The 19,822-nt window shown below is 47.7% G+C and overlaps 1 protein-coding gene across 3 annotated transcripts in view; it reads left to right on the top strand.

Annotated features, from left to right (window-relative positions):
- Window positions 1–19,822, top strand: part of hth (homothorax) — a 379,079-nt gene that overhangs the window by 219,258 nt on the left and 139,999 nt on the right. For all 3 annotated transcript variants that reach the window (XM_012361399.2, XM_067352622.1, XM_067352623.1), the window contains one exon: window positions 9,926–10,074. In XM_012361399.2, the coding sequence (XP_012216822.1) occupies window positions 9,926–10,074 (149 nt within the window). The remainder of the gene's footprint in view (window positions 1–9,925; window positions 10,075–19,822) is intronic.

Below are 19,822 nucleotides of genomic sequence, written 5' to 3'. Positions count from 1 at the left end.
AAGTTTGACACGCCGGGGAGAGGATACCTCGTATCTGATTTTTTGTCGTGGACGTTTGCGGAAAATTGAATGTCTGTTTGCCGCGATAATTCATCGTTCGTATCGGGAGCCCGGGATCTCGTGCTCCTTCGGCGCGCGAGCCGAAAGCGACGGAATCGCAGAAGTACGCGTCGTCGCTCGTCAACGCGCAGATCGAGTCAAGTGTTTCGCTGGTCGGCCTCTCGGTAGCTCTCTGTGATCGTAGAGTGCCGAATCTGTCGCCACGTGTTTTATGGCGCGGCCAAATTGGCGGGAGAGCCGCGAGTGAAGGGGGAAGTTGTAATAAAACGGACGCGCTAAACGTGTCACTCACTGTCAGTGGTGGATGCCGGTATCGGGCGTACATTTGCGAGAGGCGGAAGGGGCAATAGGAATCTAGCCGTAGTAATATCGAGCATCGCCCGAGAGCGGAGAGTGCAGCGTTGTTTCTCTTGGTAGAACGGAAATTGAACCGCGGCGGTCACGGCAACCGTGAATTCGCACTCGCGCTACGATTACGACGTAGATGGCAGTGTAGACAAATAAGAGCGCAGGTGTAGTTATTACCGACATTAATAAGATGAAAGAATGCAAAATGCGATAATTTACGGGTGAATATGCGCTACTCGCGCATTCTTATTCCCAAGTTCTTATCGCGCGGCGCATATTTGCTAATGTAAGGTCTCATTAGATCTGCGATATAATTCGTGATATAATTCCGATTATTCTTAGCGTGCACTGTGCCGAACGCAAAAAGCATAAAATATGAGATCCACAGAGCCCGATTTTTCTCGTAGATACCTACTCGTGAAATCCGTCTCGCGCAAATCACCGAACGACTCTTCCGCGTCGTTCTAACAGCACTGCCCGGGACGCGTATCAGGCAAAAGTCGGAGCACGCTATTGATCAAACGAACCGGTCACCCTCCATCCGCGCTCCCAAACGAATTCCAGTTGATCCAACTAAGCGCTGTCCTAATATCGTCCGGCCGATTCCACGAGCAGATCTCTCCCGCGCTCGTTTTCGGGGATCCCTTAATGGCAAAGTGCCGAAACGTTGCCTTCGGTGAAACGGACGGGCGAGGAGAGAAGGAGAGAGAGAGAGAGCCGACCGGTCGAGCGACGCTGACGGGCCGGCATGAATAATGTCGACTCATTATTCTTTCGGGGGATTTATCAGGTCGGAGTACCGATAACGCGCTCTTTTCGTTCGGTCGTTCCGCCGGGGAAGATGCGTCCGGAGATAGCTATGCATTTATGCGCGTTGGTGGAGAATGAAGATCGGAGGGAGGGTTTACATTCCTCCTTCTTCCTCCTCTCCTCCTCGGCCATTCTCCGTTCCTCTCTTCTTCTCCGTTCCGCTTTACGCCGTCCAGACTGCCCCCGCGCTTCTTCTATCGCCGATTTCCACCCTTTTCCCCTTCCTCGTATTGGATCCACCTCGATTCTCCGGCACCCCGCGTATATCGCTGGAGGAGACCGTATCATAGTTAGGAGAATCTCAGTTCGGTTTCTGCAGGGCGCTAACAAGACCGACCTGCGGGCCAGCCGCGTGAGTTATGGGCCCTCATGCGCTAACACACACACACACACACGCACTTATACGCGCTTTGAGACTCGCGCGAGCGCGCGCGTATACGCGTGTATGTGCGAAACGGACGAACATAGCACAATATTGCGCCCCGTCTCGTTGGAATAGGATATAGCGAAGCTGTCGCCAGTTTTCTGGCTCATTACTGGCCACCGGTGCTCATTTCTCTCGCCTCTCGAGTAAGCGAAAATCGGTGAATTAACTCGCGTTTCGTATTTAACCACGGAAATATGCTAATTTAACTCGATCGATCACACAGCGCTAGCAAATAAACCTATCGAATACATCAAATTGTTGATAAAGTTTCGATTGACTCAAAATTAGACAATTTGAAATGCAAAATGCGATTTACATACAGTTATAATGACGACATATGTATATTGCGACAAGAAGTACATTGTTGTAAAAAGAGAGTCCGCGAGCAGCTCCGATCGGTTTATAATTATCATCTGAGAGACGAGTGGGAGAGATAGAGAAACGTGGAAATAAACGAGCATTAACGCATCGCAGCGCATGACGAGGAGTTTAAACGCGTCGCGACGCCGCACACGGTGACAAAAAGTAAAACTCGGGTGCCGCAGTCAAGTTCGCTGGCGCGAGGAGATCTCCGCCGTAGCTTACTAATCCCAGGACGAAAGCCGATATGTTCCCGTTCGGGACACGTGCTCGTCACATGTCTCGAAAGCTATCCGCGCTTGTCAGCGACGAAGACGAAGACGACGACGACGAAGACGAAGACGAGTGCGCGACGTCGACGGTGCATCTACCGATGGCACGTTTCCATTAGCGCTTTTATTTCCGTGGGTTACGACGACTGCTAGCGGGTCGAACGACCGATTTTACTGCGGCCTCTTCCATCCAGATAACGTTCTTACCGAACGATCACTCGAGGGGATCGCGCGAAAGTTTACGTAAACATGACCGTTTCCGGGATTCTCCGGAATTTCGAGCGCGAACTATCCGTTAATTGCATCGCTCGTCGTTCGCATCAACAGGAAGTTGAGGATTTCGCTACTTGGTGCTGCGAAGCACGTGGTAATACTTTATCTGTTTGCCATTGCGCATGAATACGATTTAATGATTCAACCGACAATGATTTTACGATCAATTGAAAATACGGAAAGCTTCACAAACGCGCTGAACGGTATTAAAACATTCTAACTGCAATAATAGAAGCACGCCATTATACAGCGCATAATTTTGCATAATCTGCTAAACGATGTACGCATGTACATCTGAATAATCGAGCTTGGAGAAACCGAATAAATTGTTCTCGATAAATAATTATATGACGTTTTAATTGCGGATTTATGTTATTATCTATCTGAATTTGCCGTCTTTGATTAGAAAAAAATTGTTTATGTTTCTTGAACTAAAATCTTGAAAACGATTATCAAACAAAAAAGGAAAATCTTTGTTCTATTGATCCTTACATATTACATATTTCGGTCATTGCGCAATGTCGTGCATTAGTAATTTTCGCCGATAGACCAAATTAAGACAGAGCCTCACGTCCTACCGGTAATTATCACAGTAACAGCGCCGTTGCTAGTAACAGCACATCACCGAAGCTGCAGCACGGTCCCGTGGCATTAATTAGTACAATCTTCGTACGTGCTTCGCTGGCAACGTTGCCCCGGAGATATCGCGGCTTTATCTATTTATCTCTGCATTCTCGCAGTATACACGAGGAGTATATCTCCTTTGCTATTTTTATCAACGCGATTGTATAAGACCGTATTAACGATGCTGAATGTAGAAACAGCAATTCGATTTTTGTTATTTGTTTACAGTACTAAAAATATCGCTTGCTGCATGCGGCGGACGGGACAAGCGCAAAGCATTATAAAAAAGGTATATCGCGTAGGCGCAATAATATACAGCACCTGTCGCTGTATCAGCGTGTCGCGCCAAAATTCCGCTCCACTTCGCGTCTTTCTCGCGCCATTCCGCAATCCTCGCGACGGCTCCTTTGTTTTCCGTTCGCCCGTAAATCCCACGACCGTGTCTACTCCGCGTTTCCCCGTCGATCTCTGGAAAAGGCGTTCGCGGATTAATGCGGACGTCTGGAACTGCGGATACAAATCGGCGATTTATCACGTAGATTGTTATCGGGCGCCGCGTAACGCCGGATCCTCGCGGAACCGCGGTAGCCGGAGCACGTTCGATGAATCCCAATGCGAACGTCGTTCTCTCCTCGGCCTTTAATGCCCCTCGCGGCCGTTTCTTCGGCTACGTGTCGCGACTCTCGGTGTATGCGCGTAATTGATACAGCCGTATACGCGGAGGCGCACCTATGATTTCCTCGGGCGCGCTCCGGCGCAGCAGCCCGCGTTGTCCGATCGATCTGTATTCATAGGTCGTACGGCATAAAATACACTCGGCATGTCCATGAATCAGATAACTGTCACAGCTGCTCCACCGATGTCTCAATCAACCGCGCTCGTTCTTTCGTTCTCGCGCGGGCGCTGCGCTCTTTTCGTTCGTTTGCTCGCTCGCTCGCACGTCCATTTCTTTTTTTCCTTTATCCGCCTCGGCCTCTCACGGCGCTTTATTTATCGCTATAATCCCGTGATATGCGCTAGCTTCTCACCCACGGAGCTTCGGTGACTCGGCTCAGTGACTTGTGCTTCTTGTTTTGCACCTCGTGGCGGTCGACGAAAAGAGGACGAATTCCGCCGGCAAAGAGAACGAATCCGCGCCGCGCGAAGGGAAATTTCGCTCTCGACCAGTGTCGAGTTCTTTTTCCGTCGTTGCTGTTTTTAACGAGTTTACACGCCGCTTCGTCAGATAAATCGGGAAAGTCTCGGTTGACGGTCGCTGACAAACGACGCCGAGCCGTGAAACGATCATTTCCACGCCGAGCATTTTCGTCACCCGCGGTCATTCGCTCGCCTTTATACAAACAATCGGAGGAATTAGAATCGGGGGGGGGGGGAGGGGGAAAGGGGGGGTGCTCTCTCTCTCTCTCGTTCTGCAAGTCTCCGGACGACATTCTTGAAACTCCGAACTCTATCATAACAATAATATCTGGAGCGAGCGGAACGAAAGGCACTGCTTTTAGGCGCGGAGAGCGGAGCGAACGGGAGACGTTCTATCCGTTAATCCGCATAGCTCCGACATCTCCGGCCGCTTCTTCGTCCCTTCGTCTCATATTTGTCCCGGCTCATAGCGATAGGCAGATATTTCGGTCTCTTCCCTCTTCGTCCCGCAGTACGCCGGCGTGTCGTGCGTCATTGGGGTTACGGAGATTCGAGAGAGTCTAAGATTCTCATCTCGTTGAAATCGATAAATCTGTTGCCTCGAACTCTTTAAATCTTCATTTATGATGAAGTATGTCGCTACTGTTAACGACTACAATGTTTCAGCGTTAACGTTAATGGACGTAGAAACTTATCATAACTTCTTCGAACTAGTACTTAACTTATTAAGAGATCGATATTATAAATTGATTGAAAACATTGAAGTTTGGTGCAAAATTTCTTTTTTTTTAACGTAGGAAAGATTGAATAATTAAAATGAATACATGAAAAGAAAAATTACAATTCTATCTGAAACTTTATCTTAAAGAGCCGCGCAACTGAATTCGGGCAACGCTGCCATCGCGATGCCCGCGGCCACTAAATTATGTGCGTCGCGCGGCTCATTTGTAAGACAAACTTCCACAAAGTCCGCTTCACACCGGCTTCACGAGATACGACGATCTCCCTGCACCGCCGACGCCGCCGTCGCCTCTGAGAGAGTTCTTCATCGCGCCTCATCTCTCCCACAATCGCCGATTAATCTCCCGGTTAAGCAGATTCCCGGATTAAGCGGCGTTCTCGTGCGCGCCGCGCAGATGCACGGATACGCGTGCTTCGTGAAATCGACCGCGACGATTCTCTCGCGCGCGCGGCACGACGCAGCGAGGAACACCCGCTGGCGAGCCACATTTCATCGTCAAAAATAGTCTGGGAATCGTCGAAAAGAGATTCCTACCCCCGCGGTTGTCGGACGAGGCCGCTCGCGAGACTCTTGGATCAACTCGAGCCAGGAGCCGGCGTGTTTTGGTGCAACGACCTTCCCCGCGATTCTCCGCCTCGCGAAATCACACGGCAAGGGGCTTCGTTAACTTGGAAAAGTTGATGCGGCTCTTTCTTTTGTATTTTTCTAGATTGATTTATAGTTCTCGCGGTGTTTGTTTCTAGAAAATTTTTCTTCCATATCTTAAAGCTTGAAGCTGACGATCGCGCAGTGCATCGTCTTCTGTGACCGCGAAACGTGATACTCGAAGAGGCGTTCCAGCTTTTCCTCGTTTCCTTTATTTTTTTCTCACCCTTCGTCCAACGGCTTTTCTTATGCGCGTGGCGTAGCCGACGTGGCAACAAATAAATGTCTCGGTATCCGGTGTGTCTTCTACCTACACGCTCGTGCCTGAGGGTCGCGCACTCTCGAGCTCGCGTCTAAAGTCGTATGCGACACGAAGAGGAGTTCGAAGCGGATCCGTGTAGTTGGAAGAAGCGCTGACGAGGAAGGGCGGGAGAAGACGAGAAGCGTTCAGCCAAAAGAGCGCGAGGGAGAAGGCAAGAGAAAGAGAGATGAGCGCGGTTCTCTGCTTCGACGGGATGGGAATAAGGAGGAGTTTATTTTTGGCGGCCATATGCGCCGGTTATTTCGACAGTTTGCGCGGCCACCCTAAATAGAGGCTGCGGCCTCGTCGTCTTCGAGGAAGATGTTCTCCGTTTGACGTTCTATCTCAACTCGATCATTGGCGTTTATCGATTTCCTTGAAGATTCCAAATATTTTAGAACTTAGTGAGTTGCATAATTCTATATCGAGTATATTTATGAATCGGTGTTATACGAACAAAAATAAAATGTAAATATGAGTAAATATTCACGCGAGTTCAACGTATTTAACAATGGCTAGAAATTTGATTACGCGCCATTCATCTCCTTCTCCAAGCAAGTACTTTTAATTTAAAACGGAAGTCTATATTAACCGTTATCGCCGCAATATATTTCCAGCGCGGAGTCGTATTTCTGATTTTGAGAATGGCGCGCGCGATAGAGCTCGCTCTCTCGAAATAGATTATCGCCGGCGTGTGTGAGGCTTCGCCCATTCTCCATTCGCTAAGTATAGCTGCGACAAGTCAAAAGAAAGAAACCGGGCGCGTCGTTCCGGGCACTCGTGCGCGTTGGTCGGAAGCGCCGTTGAACGGAGACGGAAGAGCGAGGGAGGGCGGGCGCGAGCATGGAGACGGCATAAACGTATAATTGGCCGCACTTAAATCTTTATAACGCGGTAGTAAAAATGCGCGGTACGCCGCGTAAATCAACACGCGGACGATATGGCTCTTACCCCCGTCGCCGCAGCCGCCGTCGACGTCCGCCGCGCCTGTTCCAGCGCGCCGAGAGCGCGTCCTCGTAAACGCGTCGTAGAGGGCACGCGTGAATGAACGCACTCATGCGTATGTATGCCGGTGGATTTCTGTGCCACTGTGCACGCTTTGATCGGCGAATATCCGTTCTCGTCATATTCTCGTCATATGTAAGACGTGTGGATGGCCCGATAATTTTATTAACACAGTTAATACTCATTCATCACAATGATAATGTCAAAGCCACAGTTATTACAATAGAATGTTAATCGTATAAATCGACGGAGGAATGTATTTCACAGTTGCATAAAATTATTTATAAAATATTTTGAATGAGGGATATTGTTGATTTTTATTTATGCAAAATGTATGCTTGTCTCATGCTAAAACGGAACGCAGCGTGGGTTGTCGATCACGATCCTGATCCCGTGACGCGCGCTCGATTGCGACGACGAGAAACGACATTACATTATCGATGACAGCCTGTGGGCGGATGATCGCGCGTGAAAATACCAGTGCAGCTGGATTACATATGTGCATCAACGTATCGACGAGTATCTAAAGTCAAATAAGATTTTAACGACCTGTCACACGGAAAACTGTGTAGTATATATATTCCAAATGAAATATTACTATCATAATATAATATTTTTTTAATATACGTTTTTTTTTTCGCAGACACTTTTTACGTGCCAATGATAAATTATAATATTTTTAGAATTTGTTCCAATTACAGTTTCACGATTTGTAATTTTTCCGTCTCGATTATTAAAACCGGTTGATTTGTATTTAGATAATGTGTTTGCGAAGTTAAATTAATTGTGTAAGAAATTATTGCGCGATTAAAAGGGATTCCGTCTGAGTCGCCGAGCACGATGAACGATACTCTGACGGAGGAAACCATTTTCTTTCGCCGGGACACCGATACGTCGCCGTACGGAACCGCACGGCGCAGCACGGTACGACTGGTACGCTACATTAACCCGATTCAGCGAGTAAATTAACTGCAATCAGAGGGACGTTTCCCGTTAGCCATTCCGTTATTCCGCTAGCCACCCGCCGTTCGTTCTATGAGCTCGCAAGCCGCCCCATTCGACTTTGCGGACGCGCCATTAGTGGGCTTCTGAATCGAAGAGAGGGTGAACGTCTAACGTCGTTTTTGCCGTATGCACAACGACCGCCACCAATGGGTCTTATGCTCCGGATAGAAAACGAGCTTGGTCAACGAGGAAAGAAAATGGCCATCGGGATCGTCGACTCTCGTGAAATCATCGTCTATCATTTTTAATGGTCCTGAGTGTATTCGATTTCTCATTGTTAAAGTGTGTTATCGATTTAACTTTTCACGACTGTGAATGATGACAATTAGAAATATTTTACAGTATTAAAATTACGTTTCGATTATGGTCGCTAAACGGCGATTTCTCTGGAAAATTGCGCTTCGTGGAATTTGTCGGATCACCAAGACGAATCGCGTCACGACGCGATGAATGCCCATCAGCCTAGATCGCAGATCCGAGGCGCCTTTTCTCGTTTTCTCTCCCTCGGAGCGTTTCAGGAAAGCGGCACACGCGAGAATACGTCGTACGTGGCACCGATTTCCATCGATCTCCCGTCGTTCCGGTCCGTCCGCTCTCGTACGACGGACAAATTTTTCGTTCTGCCCACCCGCCACGTCGCCATCCCCTCGTCCGATGACGGTCCGCACGACGAATTCAAAGTTAATCTCGGGCACGAGACCGTTCTTTGGCGAGTGAGAGGGGTGGGTCGACGGCGCCCCCGAGCGACCTGTCATCGTGAACCCCCTGGGAGCGCCGGGCTCACCCTGATCTCTCTGTTACGATAGAACCTTGGGAACCGGGGCCTTGGGCACCACGATAAGGCTCGATCATTTATAATCCGCTGGCGTAAGTAGCCCTCCGCTCTCCTCCCTGGCTGATTGCAAGGAGAAGGAATAAAGGGAACCTAGAACTTCCGGCGCCCGGGTTCGTCTAGGAGATTGATTCACCGAGACATCGCGGCAATTCCGACGAAATTGCATTTTATTCTATAATCGCCTCTAACCCCACGTCACCGAAACGATCATGTTATTACAACCACTGTAACCTGTAATATTGTATTTTGTAGATTGAAATTTACGATTATATATATATATATATATAAAATGTACCTTAATTTTTACAAACTCAATTATATTGCGCGACAATATACATAAACATGTATTAAAAGTAATTTGTAATTTAACATATTAAAATGTAGATTGTTTTGTAATATGCTATATATTAGAATAGAACACTTCGCAGTGTACAATAATAAATAACTCGGGCGTTCAATAATATGAAAAAATGACGTTGGCTTCCGGAGAGTATAACCGAAAGCGTCTTAATATCTCTCATTACTGTCCCGCTTCTCGAGTCCCTGGTGACTGCGCAATTAAAAAGCTAAGATTGATAAATGACGGGGAATTAATGCACGCAGAATGACGGCGAGGTGGGGTGGAAAAGTGGCAGGGATACATAGTTGAGCCGGAGAACGGAGCGTGTGTACAGGGTCCGCCGGGTCGAAGGGGGCCGGGTGATTGCGGGTGGCTTAATGGTGTTTGTATGCATGGGAACCAGCCCTAGGGTCGAGGTAGTTATCGCCCACCAGGGTATGGACCGAAAATCGGAGCGCGGTTTAAACGTGTCGGAAATCCTGCTTCAACGCTCCTGCGTGAGGTATCTCGCGATTTAATCGCGAATCAAAATCGATTTCTCTTAGTTTATTATATTTTCAAATTATTAGATTAATGCGTGCACATATTATCACTGCAATGTGAAAATTTTGAAATAATCTGAAATCTTTTCTTTTAATTGAGTAAAATATATTTTTAAAAAATCTCTCGGGAGTTACCATAAACTTGTATCGATTACCGAGACGGCACGTGATGACCTTGGCTCTCTTCTTACTGTTGCAGGTGACGCGAGTAACGCGAGTATCGGTAGCGGCGAGGGCACGGGCGAGGAAGACGACGACTCGTCGGGCAAGAAGAACCAAAAGAAGCGGGGTATCTTTCCTAAGGTTGCGACGAACATCCTCAGGGCGTGGCTCTTTCAACATCTCACGGTAAGTACCTTCTTCCTTCATACAGCAAGTCAACGATGCTGTCTGTCCTCGAAGGATATTAAGCGTCGCGATGTCGCCGTCGAAGAAACGGGTTGTCACTCATCACCTTCATTCGCGAACGTATCTTTTTCGCGCATGTACGACTCGCAGTTGCGAACAAGGCGAGAGAGTGCCGTTGACATATTTGCTCGTAGCTATTAAGACTGTCGAAATGTTTTGAAATCGTGACTGGTTTCAAGTATAAATACACTACGCTATGCGTCTAGTGCGATCAAGTATCGCGCGAACCAATTATGGATAACAATTTGCAGTTTTTATCAATTTTGACATTAGTGTAAAGATTTTATTTCGATTTTAATATAAAAATATGCACGGGTTGCTTATTCTCTCCAATCTCTAACGACACATTTTTACGAATCGCGCATCGATCCTGTTCGAGTATCTTAAGCATCGAGCTTTCGGAGGAAGCTTCTGTTTCTCAGAATGCACGCGTCAGTCCGCGGTCAATTAGCAAAAAAAGCACACTCGGACGAAAGAGGGACGGTCAAAAACGGGAGGGAGAAGGAAAGAGAAACGACGGGAGTTTAATCTCGTAATGCCGAGATAAGGAACGATCCGTAGTACGGTGGTGGTAGTGGCTCTCGATTCTACCGGAGCCCGAGTATCTAATGATTCACGGGTAATCTGAGCCGCAAAAAGCGCAACGCGATTAAGGGGGAGAACGCCGGCCGAACCCCGGCGTCGGCGGCGGTCGCCGCAGTTGCGTAACGCGGCTATTCCAAGCGCAATACATTGTCCCTCACTCTGCACAAGTTTCTCTGTCTTTATCTCTCTCCCGTACACTCCCGGACACCCCATAGATTTCGGGTGTGATCAGGTTACCTTGCGAGAGCGGTAATCATATTGCAGCTCGGTTAATGCCATTACCGCACCGGAGGGGGGAGGAGGAGAGAGTTGGCAGCCACCCTGCAGCCACCTACCGTCCGCCCTCCCCCCTCGCTCCCCGCTTACCCTGTACTGTATCGCGGCTTCAGCAACCCCCCTAACAACGTGTATTGGATATGACGTCGGGGATAGTGGGTTCATGGTTTAATGCATATACGCTGTTTGCAGAATGACGATACCGCGCTCGCTCGTAGAAAGACGAGCCCGCGGTTAGCGCTCCTCTTGCCTCTTGGTTAATCGCGTCGTCGAGAGCTCTCGCGGATGTTAACGGCCTCATACACGGTGCCCAAGTTAAAAGGATTTTAGTGTAAACCGACGGCGCATCGGGACTCGACGCCTCGTCCCCCGACGACGCCCGTACCGAGTTTCGATGTCTGTCGATTCGTTGGAAGTTTGTTTCGATGTACCATATGGGAGCGCGGAGAGTTTCAGTCGATATGCACATTAATCCCCGGTGTGCCTTGCGTCCTCATATTCGTTAATCTTCATGCATATCTATCACGTGTAACTACGTTTTCGTTTTAATATTACTTTTGTGCAGCGCATTCGAAATCACTCGCGCGGAAATACAATTTCGAACTATAATTATTCTAACGGCAACACAATTTCGATTAGACGCGGTTAAAGTCGCGGAGTGAAATATATACCAGAATGCGCTAATGGTCCGTATTTTTCTCGCTCGCATGTTTGAAGTTCATTGGATTATCGTAAAAAGACACAGAAACGCGCTCGCTGTAATGACGAAAAAAAAAAAAAACGTCAGATCCAAGACGCACCAGAACTCACGGAACTCGTTCGCGAGCGATTATACGGTGCCATCCGCCAGAAATTACGAACGTTTTTCGCGACCGCCGTCTCGGAGAGCGCCGCATTCGTCTCGGCGTTATTACGAGCGATTAAGCGACTATACCGCGGCCCGGAATTCATTCGGTGCACTGGATACATATTACACCTTAAAAGAGTAACTGGCGCGAGCCAACCGCGTATTTACTCGAGTGCCAAGGTCCTTAAACGCCCTCCCGACGTTTCGCCTTTTTTCGCCAGACGAATTACGATCTTACGATTCTCCGTTTAATGTCCTAATTTCCTGTGCTTCTCTCCGCACCGATGACGCGCACATTTTAACAGAATCCCGCGAGGTCGATGACCCATCGCGATCTCTTGGCGCGAATTTAAGTATATATCACAATCGCGGTGCACCAACAATCCGATAACGGAAAATTATGACGTATTCCGAATTTCCTCGGCGATGTTTGCGAGTCGCGGCAAGTCGAAGGTATCCGCCATAAATTCATTGTGTCCAACAGGAATATGCCGATCGTCGCTCATTCCGTTTTCGTCGTATAGAAGCATTGCCGTCGGGAATTCCAGGTCGTGTTCAACCATCGGCTGCCGTCGTTTAGTCTAGCCGGTTAAACATTCGGAATCGTGACGTCTCGCGCCAAGGAATTCGTTGGGGCGCGCCAATGGTCTGTCCCGGTTCGCAGCAGCTAGTCCGCATTGACACCGTAGACGGGAAGCAGCCGAGCGTATTGCAGTACGCTTGAATAGACATAGTTTATGTATACACATAGTTTAGATCGAGGGAGACCGACAGAAGGAAATAAGTAGCGTTCAATGGAAAAGCGAATACCGAGGAGCGTGGCGAGCGTTGCGTTAAAATGTATAGAGTGAAGAGGAGTGGCGGGGAAAGGAAAGTAAATACGGAAATAAAATTGCGAGAAGATCGGGTGTGTTAGAAGAGAACGGAGAAATTCATAATTATTTCTACCGCGTAATATAATTTGCGGCATATCTTCGATGTTAAGCCTAACAGATGTGGAAAGAAAATATAAAACGCCGTGATGTACATGGTTGTGCCTCGCATATTTAATACGTACTTTGATATGAATTGGAGATTTAAGAGGAATGAAGAAGCGAATGACCACGCATTTAGATGCAGCGTTTAATATTACATCGTAAGGTACAGTTTGAAAGAAAAAATTTATACGGTTAACCGAGTAATCGTTCTCGATTCGGATTATTCGCCATTGAGATGGCTATTAATATTATTGCTTAAATCTCTTTCTGCTCTCGAATACCGTATTTCCTTATCTGTAATCCACATCTACACGCTTACGGGCGCGCCGATGGTTATTAATCAACTTGCAGATATTAGACAATTCGTATAAGGAAGTAAACGCGATTGGCCAAGAATGTTCGCGCTCTTGTAAATCCGTATTGAATCATAATTTACACGGGCTGATTGCGATGATAAGAAGCGTGAAAAATCGAATAGCGGACTCGATATCGTAAGATACGCGTTTGATAAAAGAGAGAAAAAGTGTTTGTTATTCCAGAGTGAATAAGAACGGGCAAGAAAAGAGAGAATACCACTGCTCAAATAGTCGATGTATCGCACAAAACGAACTTCGCGTTTACGGTGCCGTAGTGCAACTGGAGATTAATGGAATTTCCTAAAAGCAAGTTTATGTATTCGTTGGCGCAGATCTCCCACACGAGTTCTCGCATGTTTTGCCGCGTTACGCTGACTCGGCGATATTTTCGAAAATCGCGACGCTTGCCAATGCTCGATAAAAGTTTCGTACGGCACGAACGTCCGGCGTGGCTGCCGTCTTCTTTTTTTTTTTTTTTTTCAACGAATTGTTTATCGCCGCGTATGAATAATGTAATAGAAGTTAAGTGCATCGAGTCTCCCGGGAGGAAGTCGATGGTGATTCCACTCTCGCTGTAAGTACCGTTTCATGCGTTCGCGGAGAGGCGCGGATCTTTCTATCGTCCTTCTCTCACACGCCGATGTCCATTCGGATATTCTCTCTCTCTCTCTCTTCCTCTCCCGTTCTCTCCGGTTGTCATTTTGAAAGCCATCCGCCGACCGCCCCTCGCTGTCAGTCCGACCGTACGTACGTCCGTCCGTACAACCGGCGCACCAACCAACTCTGCGACCCTCCCCAAGTTTAATTAGACGGAAGAGGAGCATACATCATGGTCGACTCCGTGTCCCGACCTTCCCCGGGCGGCGGAGTTGGGCTTTCCAGAATTGTGGGTACCGACCTAGTACTTCCCCCTCGTCGTCCTTTCTCGTGTACCTCGAGAACGATGTTATATAGTACGTGTGGTACTCTCTGGATATATTAGTATTTGGAAAATATATTTCCAAAAAGTGATCGAAATATTTTACTGTAAAGGCGATTTGCTTTGCAAACACTATTGCACCAAATTGTGCGTTGTTTCATTTAATTTAATTTTGTACAATATGTAAGATAAAATTGATATATAAAATTTCCATGTCTTGCTTGATAAATTATCGCGTATTAAGAATAATTAACTTTATGCTATTCATGCAATAATTATATTTCACGAGATTTAATTAGAAATTTTTCATATTTAAAAAATTTTTTTATTTAATATGAATGTAATTATTTATTGACTTTTAAAGATTTTTATATAGTTGTACATACTGACTTCCGCGTAATAAATATTATCAGTTAGAGGACTTGGGCAGGAACAAACAGGAAAATGCGATAGAAGGGAGAAATAAGATGGGAATGGAGTCCACATATATAATCCATTTTAATTTACTCGGGAGATATATCCGTCTAGTTTGCAGTTTCCGGCGACTTCTCTCCTTCTTCCGCTTCGTCGTGCCTTTCATTCTTCAATTTTCTACCTCCACTTTAGTCCATTGCTTTACTGTCCTTGCTGTCACTCTTTATTCTTTTTACTTCTCGACCGTTCTAATACACTATAGTCTTCTTACTTCAATAGAAACATTCTACAAAATTACATTTTCCCATTTTATGGCAATTTGTTTGTTTCATATAGAAGCTATATTAAAGAAAACAATTGTTTTTTTTTTTTTTTTTTTAAGTAAAATGTGGTAATAAATTGCATTAAAATGTTTAGCATTGTAACATTTCATATTTATATTTTATTTCTAAATATATTAAAATATTACAAATTTCTTTTAGATTATAATTGTGAAAATAGTATAAAACTTGAGACAAGCAATATTTTGTCTTAAAAATGATTATGGATTATGTCATTTCAATTATAATAATATCCGTGTAGTGTTTTAATTAAAAAAAAAAGAGGAATTATAAGAATACGAATAACTTCTAAACTAGCGCATACAATAACAGATACATTATCTCTACAGTTTCTGCATTGTCGTAATGGGAGTGCAGTCGAGGTAATCAATAAGCTATCTAAGATAGGTAAGGCCGGCGTGCTGCAAGCCACAAACCAGCAATGCCATTACCTGCATGTGGTAGAGTCCTACAGACCGAAACGTTAACGTCTTTCCATCGAGATCGATAATGAAACGCGCTTCATTTGCTGCTCGCACGCCGGCATAGCAATATATCTTGATACGATCTTTAATTCGTCCATATCGCCATCAAGGTATGATGCAACGCAGGACGCACGTCTAATACTTTACGGCGCGATAAGACCGACAGATAGCTTGTACAGATCTTATTTCTACGTGTTTGTCTATTCAAAAAGGTAGCCGACGTCTCGCATTTATAAATTACTTTTGATAGACAAAATGTTATCGCGCTCCATTAGATATTACGAAAGTCACGAACTTCTCGCTCTGGAATATCGGATTCTGTTAAAATAATCTAGAAACGATCGCGTAGTGCACGTCGTACGACTACGAGCGTAAGATCACGGCTGAGCGCCACTGTCGACATCTCCGACGTGCTGCTTTTCGCGAAACGGCCGCCGCAAAAGACGCGGAACTGCCTTCACCCCGGATATCTTAAACAATTTGCATAGACAATCATAGCGGCAGTTTTTTCGGCCGTAAAGGGGCTCTCTCTCCGGCATTCAACTTGACTATCACACGACCCGCCGCGCGGCGGGCTGTGCCCGCGCGCCGCCCTCTCCGGTACTACCGGAGCGTTTTATGCCGCCATAACCGTTGCGCGGCATGGCCCACTTAGATCTGCTATCTCGGTCCCGCCGTGGTGCCGCTGCGTACCGGCTGACATCTATTGTCCCCTTGGCACCCCTGGACCGGCCATTATCCACCTGCTTCCGGTGCCATTCGCCCGTCCTTGACGTGTCGTGGGTCAAGGTCCGCAAGTCCGACCTGTCCGCCGCCGCGCTTTGCATCCGCTTCGTTTCGCGATACCCAGCGCAAAGTAGACAAACGTGTGTCGCGCGGGCGGACAATTCTTTTGCGACATGGAAAACCGGCTCCCGAAAGCGACACGACACGCCCGTTGTCACCCTATCGGCTCCGAAGGACGTGGAGGAGACGTTTGCATACATCGACCGGCAGTTTTCCGCTCGAACAAATCCTCGAGCCTTTGCTTCTTCTTCGGGAAGTCAATGCCTGGTCCCCTTGTATCGTCCGCTCTTCCGCTCACCGCCGTCCTGCTCCCCGGGGACGTCTTTTATTTCTTCTGGTGTTCCTTGATCTTACGACGTGCCTACAGTAAGATTCTCACGCTCGATGATGTCGCCGCTACGGTGTGTAACGATTCGCGTGTCCGTGGAAACTTTTTTATCTATACTTGCATTAATATACGTCGCAGAGGCGAAATATCGTTAAGACGAAGATATCACGAAGAGAAGAAAAATAAAAGTTACAAATTGACTTTGCATTAATGAGAGAATTTATAAATAAAAAAATTAGCCATGTTTTTAATATACACGTTTTATATAAAAATTTTTTTGAAAACGAAACAAATAAATTTGATTTAAAATGAATGAAAACGTTTTCGGTTTCGATATGATACATTGTTTTTAAAAGATAGTTAAATGAACGGCGAGTATCAGTTTTACGCGCTAACCGAACCCCTCGCCTCTCTTTCAGCTAGGAGGAAATGTTGCGAAGGTGACGGTGGGGTCAAGCCAGACGACGTAATTTCCTCTCTCGGGACTCGCCGGACAGCTAGCTCGAAGCGACATTTCTGCGTCCTCTCGCTCGTCCTTCGGTCTCCGTCCTCCCGTTCTCCCCCGCGTCTCACCGATGAACTTACAACCTTCAACCTCCGCCATTCGGCCGTGGGGCACGGCAACCCCTTTTGCCTTTGCCAGTTCTGCTTTGCTTACTGGCGCCGCCTCGCTTCGCATTTGAATATAATACTTGGCCCTCGTCGGACTCGCGCACCGCTAACCGAGGCGAACTGTAATTATGTTGATGCGCAGCCATTGTTGCGTCCGTTCTGGATGTCGAGCTGAATGCCGAAACTCCTTCTTTCCCTCTTCGGCGCGCTCTCGACCCTCGCCCACTCGCGTCGTTCGCGAGATTGCGAACGAAACCGCAACGGATGCGTCTCTAGTTGTTCCACCGAAACGACTCGAGTTGATGAAGTTTCGCGATGAAGTCTTGATGGCGCGAAGAAAGCGTCGTGGGTGGTGTGTTTGGAAAACAACCTTGTTATGTTCACATATCCGCGGTTCGCAATTGCGAAAATACGCTTTATTTCGAGTCGCTGGAGAAGAGAGAACAGATTTTGCGAATGTCGCGAGTATTGACTGGAGGGAAAGAGAGGGAACGGCGAGTGAAAAAGGAAAAAGAATCTTGAGTGCCAGGAAGATAATTGCAAAAACTGTAAACGGGGACCTTCGCCGGCATCGCCACCAGCGGCGCGACGCTTCTCGCGCGACGATCCTACGTCGAGCCGTCCTTCCCCCCGCCCCTATCTCTACGTAAGGGGGGTAGTGCGCGGAACTGGGATTAGACTGTCGCCCCGCGACAGCGTAAGCCCCTATTTTTGCGAAATTTATCGCCGTTAATCCCTCACCCCTCGCGCCACTGCGCCCCGCTACTCCGTCGCCCGTTGTTCTCGTCGTGCTCTCCGCTTTTTTCCTCTCTACCTCTCTTGTCGATATGAAAAATAATAAAATAGCCCGTCTTTATACACCCGGCCGAGCCCGCCGCTCTCTCTCTCTTTCTCTCTTCCCCATCCTTCGCGCCAGAAACGTACCTACTCGTCGACGAATAATCCCGCTTGGATTTAAAACATTCGTATCTTGAATATGCATTCATAGGTTTAAACCGAGGGCCGGTACGCGTAGATCCCGTCGTCGGGTGGATAGAGAAAGGGGAGAGAAAGTCGTGCTCTCGCGCGTATACGTATCCGCGTCCACATGCGTGCGCGCGAGCGCGTGTGTACATATATGTGCATATCTACGTGTATGCGACAACGGGCACGGCACTGAGCCCGGTATTAACTCGGCCACTCATTAGCCTTTCTGGTTCTACTTGTCGCTCGACGTAATCTCACGTCCGTCCCAGCCGGCCGTGTAGGCTTAACTTTGATGCAGCGACATCGCTAATTCCCGGTTGCCTTTTTGGTCCCCGGCACTGCCGTACTGATTTCGCAGCCCGGCGCTATCAGTCATCCGGGCCATTTATTTCGCTCTTCTCGGATCACACGGTCATTTCTTCGAGTTAAAGATAACTTTATTGCCGTTCGCCGCGCGCGACATGGTGTACACTTTTCTCGGGAATACTACGATGGATTCGTTACGAAAGCGCGGAACGACGCGACGCTGTTTGCGGTCTTGATTAATCTAATATAAGTGTCAACCGCAGCAGTAGATTATACTTGTCCGCTTATTAACGATCTTTCACGCCGTTACACACGAGCGAGGCGTACACACGCGATGTAGTCGTGTAGCAGCGATTTTCTCGCGCCGCGGCTTCGATCATCGACAGCGAAGCCTTGACGAAAACGTGTACCTTTCGGTCGTACAAGTGCCCATTATTGCAAGCTATCGTGATACACGATCGATGTCGCGACACCCCATCATCATCACTCAACTACATCCGGTAAGACCTTCTTTGGATAATCGCTTAACCGCCCGCAATTATCGCAACTTCGAAAGCGCTGGGGTCGGCGGACGTCCCAGGAGGCACCGTAGCGGATTTATGGCGCGCCTTCACGTTGTTCTCGTGCACCAGGACGTGGCGGAGACCAAGGACAAAATGCCCCTCTTTCCCTCTCTCTTTCTCTCTCTCTCTTCGAATCCGCGTGCTCGCCCGTCGACGTTAATGATCGTTCCGCGAACGCCAATCCCATTAAGGTGCGTTACCCGCGATTCCCAGTAGACCTCTAAATTCCTTCTAGAAGTCTAAGTAACACTTTCAGGCTACAAAGATGAGAGACGGAGTGTGAGGTACACAAGGAGGATTCGGCTTAGAATCCGCGCCACTCGTATATACGTTTATGCTTCATTGTGTCGATGTGTTGGCGCGCGTTTCGACGGAGGATATCGGTGGCACCCTATTAAGGAGAGTGCTGGACATCCAGCCGTAGAGAATACAGTTCTGGAGACGCTGTCGTGGTCACGGGTCGGAGCAGCAATCGAGCGTATGCGTGCGTAGGTTGCGTATCGAATCGTACCTGTGCTTACAGTCCTGTGCGTAGCGGTCCGAAGTGGCATTAATACTTGATGCGCCTTGCGCTCCGGTTCTGTGTTGATCTTTCCGTCTCTTTCCCGTCCCGGGCTCTACTTTCCTCCGTTCTGCTTGCGCATCGCGGTAGGGTCAGACCGGGAGATGATTGTAACGGCCGATGGATTATATTATTCACAATACATTAAGCACTTTCGCGGTGGTCGCGGGGAATGAGTCGGTGAGATCTATAGACGCGATGATGTAGCACGCCGGGGGAGTCGCGACTGTTCTTGCGTCCGGGGAGGCTACAGGGACATTGGGGTGACACTTTGATACAATCGATCTATTACCGCATCGGACGGTGGCTCGCTTTCAGTGGACAGCGCGAGATTCTGATCTCGATGAACATACGCGCGCTCTATCTTTTGACCGCAGGAAATGGCT

The sequence above is a fragment of the Linepithema humile genome, chromosome 3 (assembly GCF_040581485.1).
Source record: "Linepithema humile isolate Giens D197 chromosome 3, Lhum_UNIL_v1.0, whole genome shotgun sequence".
Lineage (NCBI taxonomy): Eukaryota > Metazoa > Arthropoda > Insecta > Hymenoptera > Formicidae > Linepithema > Linepithema humile.
The sequence above is the reverse complement of the archived record's forward strand: the minus strand, read 5'-3'. Positions and strand labels throughout refer to the sequence as shown.